This window comes from Stegodyphus dumicola, chromosome 1, assembly GCF_044657685.1.
Source record: "Stegodyphus dumicola isolate Sdum_Otavi_A_Nest chromosome 1, ASM4465768v1".
Taxonomy (NCBI): Eukaryota; Metazoa; Arthropoda; class Arachnida; order Araneae; family Eresidae; genus Stegodyphus; species Stegodyphus dumicola.
Window position 1 is genome coordinate 174,897,813 of NC_140768.1, and position 5,012 is coordinate 174,902,824.

Sequence of the window (5,012 nt, forward strand, 5' to 3'; positions counted from 1 at the left end):
AGTGTACATGGATATAGTGAAGAGTGTGCACAATGCCATTTTTGTGCAATTCTGGGATGTTTTTTTAAGTAAAAATAAGTCGACGTGTACATGGTTTAATTATATTTTAATTAAATGATAGTTATTTTGTGAATTATATGTTTGTAGCAATTTGGTATATGTTTCAGTGGAAGTAAACATGCATGGAAATAATTTAAATATTTGACACTAAGTATTTGTAACCATTTTTAATGTTTGCATTAGAAATTCGTTGGTGACATTTATAAGAGATAATTTAGAGGTAAAAGTTTTTGGATATTTTATTTATGTTATACGTGGAAATGTTCATCGTTGGAAAGGGTATATACTTTTTCGCGATCATGTAATTTCATATATGTCCTTTTTACCGAATTTAAAGATTCACAAAATTTTCATGCATTTTCGTGAAATGTTTCTAATTTATGAGAAAAAAGCAGTGTACATGGATATAGTGAAGAGTGTGCGCAATGCCATTTTTATGCAATTGTGGGATGTTTTTTTAAGTAAAAATAAGTCGATGTGTACATGGTTACTGTGTATGTGCGATTCTGAAAAACGCGGCAAGGAGTTTGCGATTCTGGACTTTTTCCCAATTTTGCAGTTAATATTTGTCTTGATTAAGCAGTTTTGTTCCATAAAATTTCTAACATAAGTGTAATTCGGCTAGCAGATTGTTGGAAAAAGTGTTGAGTAAATAAAAAGAAAAGAAACATGTCTTTACTTCGTGAAGACAAAATGGCGGCGAAAAAAAATAGAGGGTTGCTGTAGCAGAGTTTGTCACCAAATTTTCGCCAAAAAATCGCCAAGTTACCATAATCCAAAGATTAACCCAAAATGAAATTCTGTGGAAATGTTAGAATTTCTGCTAAAAATATAATTTGTGAATGTTGTGGATGAAATGGCTGTAATGTATTCAATGGCTAAAAAAACAAGTCGTTGGCCTACGGCTATTTTTTATTACAAGATGAATGTTGCTGCAATAAATGCAAGCATAATTTTGTTTTCGACAAAGAAACCATCTACTGGGCATCAAGCCTGATACTCATTTCTAAAAACACTGCCATTTCAGCTGATAGAAGATTATAAGAAGTCAACAAGCAATGCTACTACAAAGCCTAAAAGTAAAATTTGGCAAAAATGAGGCCGATACACCTCCTGCTAAGAAAGTTAAAGACGACATATCAAAGATGTGCTGAATGCAGCGCCAAAAAAGACAGGAAAACTAAGTTTGTGAAAAATGTGAAAAACGTGCATACATGGAACATGTAGCATGCATTTGCCGAAAATTTGCAAATTAAAGGTACAATTTTTAATACGGTACAAAGTCTTTAATCTGGACTGATCTATAATCCGGACCTCAAAGCTACAAACTTTATGTTTGTTTACGAATAATATGTTTACACATGCGCGTAAAGAAAAGAGATACTGTTTATAGAAGATAGAATTAAACAGAATGTATTAGCACAAAAAATTGAAGCAACTTAAATTTACATTGAAAGAAATGTTTAATAAAGTAAACAAATAAATATTAAGCTTTTTTTTTTTTTTTTTTTTTTTTTTTTTTTTTTTTGTAAATTTTGATACCCTTTAGATAATAATTGCTCTTTATTTCATAAATTATGGTTTTATATTTTTAATTGTATAATTTCTGCATGCCATCTTACCAGATTTAAATTGATAATCTATAATCCGGAAAAAACCTTAATCTGGAACAGCCAAAGTCCCGGATTACGGACTTTGTACTGTGTATGTTTAAAACTAAGTTTTCTCTTCCATGTTTCTGTTCTTTTATATTTTGTGTAGATTTAATGGTAAAAGAGAGGAAAAAATCACCCTGGGTAAGTCAGCTCCCGTTCGTTTTTCTCGTGCGAGTAATGTCGGGTTAATCTTCCGAGTATTTCACATAAGTCTGAAATATATTATTGTAAAATGTTAATTTATATATTAACACATACCTTCAAAAGAAGAGTTTCTGGGATCTTTGATCGGCATTCCTGTGTTGCAGATGAAAGTTCTACCCCATCTCTCTGTATTGAAGCTCTAACAGTGATCGGCGAAGGTGATCTAAATACTGTAACTGTCACACTATATATTTGCCCTGGACGAACTGTTTTGGAAGCTGTAATAAAGTAAGATCTAAAAAGAGAAAATAAATGTACACAATCTGTTTAAAAGAAAAAAAAAAAAAAAATATTTTGAGAAGTTAATGAAAGGGCATAAAGTTCAGAACAGTAAAAACTTAATGCATGTACAGCAAAATATTTTTAGCATATAAAATCAAATGCTAACAAAATGACAAATAAGCCATCTAACACTTCTCAGACAAAATCACATTTATTTTTTTCATGGATTGTTATACAAAACTTTTAACAGGCAGGTAGATTATATTGTTAAATATTGAGAGTTATTTTAGATTTCATTCTTAGCAAAACAAATCGTATAGTAAAGTATTTCAGCAATTTTTCTCATAGATGACATAAATACAAACCAGCTTTCTTGAGATGGTTCACCATGAGTACAACCATCCCTGAATAATAGCCAGCGCATGTTTGTATATTACACAGTTCTTACAGTCATGCATTTTAATGGTATTAAATTACAGTTGATAAATGACACAGCATATAAGATATAAAGCATTTTTTAAAAGAAAACCTTGTAAATTTATCATTAATGTATTCACAGGTATTTTATTTAATATAATTTTGTCAATACATATGGTCAAGTTTACTGTGTTATAATTGTGTAATTTATTAGAATTTTATTTTTACGCATTCTTAATTATGAATCGTTTGCAAATTATACAGTCACCGCTGAATATTTCATTAATGGAAGGGTCAATTGATCGCTATGAAACATCATCTCACTTAAAAATATATCAAATTTGACATGCATAGCGCCACACAATTACACTTAATTTACTCCTTCCCAAGCATCCAAAAAACTGTGCTGCCATCTACTGGAAAGAAATGTAAGTTACGTAATTTCTTTTTGTTTTAATTTACCTGAGGAAAACTACCAGAAAAAAAGTAATCCTGATAATGTATTTTATCAAAGCTCTTCTTAAACAAATGAGGTGTAATTTCCTATTTTCCAATGTAATAAATTTTTATAAATTTAAAATATAAAACTTTAAGAAACAGCAGTTTATCAGATATAAAATTGAAATAATATAATCTTACCAATAATTAAATTGAATTAGTTTAATTTATCTAAGGAAAACCATAGTACTTCTGGTAATGTACTTTATCAAAGCTTTTAATTTAAAATATAAAGATGTAAGCAGTTCATCATATATATAATTTGATACACACAACGACGCATAAAGAATGCAAGTGAGGCAAAGAATATTTAAATAAAAAACTAACTGCCCCGGGTGAGGATCGAACTCACGACCTTCAGATTACTCAGATGAGCGATTATGAGACTGACGCGCTGCCTACTGCGCTACCGAGGCCTATTGAAAGGTGCCTTTTAATTATACATGAATACATAAAAAAATTACTTATTATTTTTATTTTAAACATGAGATTTATTTGTTGCGTCATCGATCACAATTCATATCAGAAGGAAATAATACGTAATATCAGAAGTCATCGGAAGGCTGAACTGAAAAATTCTAAAGATGTGGTGCTTTGCCGCCTGTTTAAAATACGTTTTTGGTCTGCGAAATTTCACTCCCTTTCTCTCATATTTGTTTGGTTCAGTATCAATGCATTTACACAAATATTTTAAAAGTATTCGTTCATCCGTAACACTACTTTTGTAAAAGATGTAGGCGAACACTAGATGGCGACTCTGTACCTCCTCTTAATTCCAACCAAAGAACCTCTCGAAACACCTTTGCTCTCGGTGAATCTGCATTGATAATTGGGCTGGCAGTGGACACTTCTGGGAGGTCGGAAAAAGTTGCATAAGCAGGATTTTCTTTTCTATTGAATTTATTGTAGATTTTATACTACATTGAGTAAAATCTTTTTTAAGTAATTTTGTAGTTCTACTTATAAGTTCATTTTAGTATTTAATAAGTCGAAAATTGCAATTTTCGATTTTTGATGAATGATTGAATTATATACTACCCGCCAATCTTGTAATTCACGTGTTATAAAAGGCTTCTGATTAATTAACTTCGGTGATTTACTGTTTGTTATCCGTTTTGTTCCAAGTATATTATTGAACTGTAAACGAATGTATTATTTAATAAAACTAACATCAATGGGTACGTTGAAATTTGGTCAAAAATGTAACTATACCATAGTTCCCGATTCTCCCGGCTTTGCCTAGCGTTTAATCGTCCTTTATTTTTAGCCTTTACTGAGTGAAGTGTTTTTTAGCAATGAATGAAATTCATTGAAATGATGGAGGCATGTAAAATTGTACAGATTTCATTCCCCCACTTCAAGCGATTTTCAGAATAATATTTCTTGTGAAATTTTGATCTGAATTATTTCAATAGGCTGCCAATATTTATTTTATATAATAATTCAACCAATGTTTAATTAGTTAATATATCTATTTAATTTTATTTACATCAATATAGGTACATTATGAAGTTATCCACACAATAGTATGTATGTTAACCCATATAGCACATTTAGTTGCTATGACGTTGCAATACGACATCTCAATGTTACATTGTCTTCACATTACATTTGTGACCACGGTACAACGTCGCAAACGTGTCTCATTGCGATGTGGATGTCGCACGGACGTCATATACACGTCGCAGCAAATATCTAACGAGACCACAAGAAATTTCTATCTCCCCCCACCTTGACCTTGCTCACGTAATTCTTCATTAATGGGAGGTATTCGTGCGCGCTGACCTTGCCCTTCCGATTCATTTTTAAGTGTTTCAATAAACCTTTCTAATAAATTATTTTTTATGCTAATAACGTGCAATTTTAATTATTTCATTTTATTAAAAATATTGACACTTTATAGCATGTTTTTTATAGATGTGATACTTAGAAATCGGTGAACTATATTCGGTGGTG

General features: G+C 30.9%; 1 protein-coding gene and 1 non-coding gene across 8 annotated transcripts in view; both read right to left on the minus strand.

Annotated features, from left to right (window-relative positions):
* LOC118190646 (CD109 antigen-like) overlaps positions 1–5,012 on the minus strand; it is a 418,585-nt gene that overhangs the window by 130,360 nt on the left and 283,213 nt on the right. For 5 of the 7 annotated variants that reach the window (XM_085823099.1, XM_085823094.1, XM_035361392.2 and 2 more), the window contains one exon: positions 1,974–2,154. In XM_085823099.1, coding sequence (XP_085679225.1) covers positions 1,974–2,154 — 181 coding nt within the window. Of the gene's footprint in view, positions 1–1,973; positions 2,155–2,506; positions 2,961–5,012 lie in introns of those variants that run through there. The other 2 variants (XM_035361397.2, XM_035361396.2) reach the window with 2 other exon arrangements.
* Positions 3,384–3,472, minus strand: TRNAM-CAU (transfer RNA methionine (anticodon CAU)). Its single transcript is given in 2 exon segments — positions 3,384–3,419; positions 3,436–3,472. It is a non-coding gene; the product is annotated as a tRNA-Met (tRNA).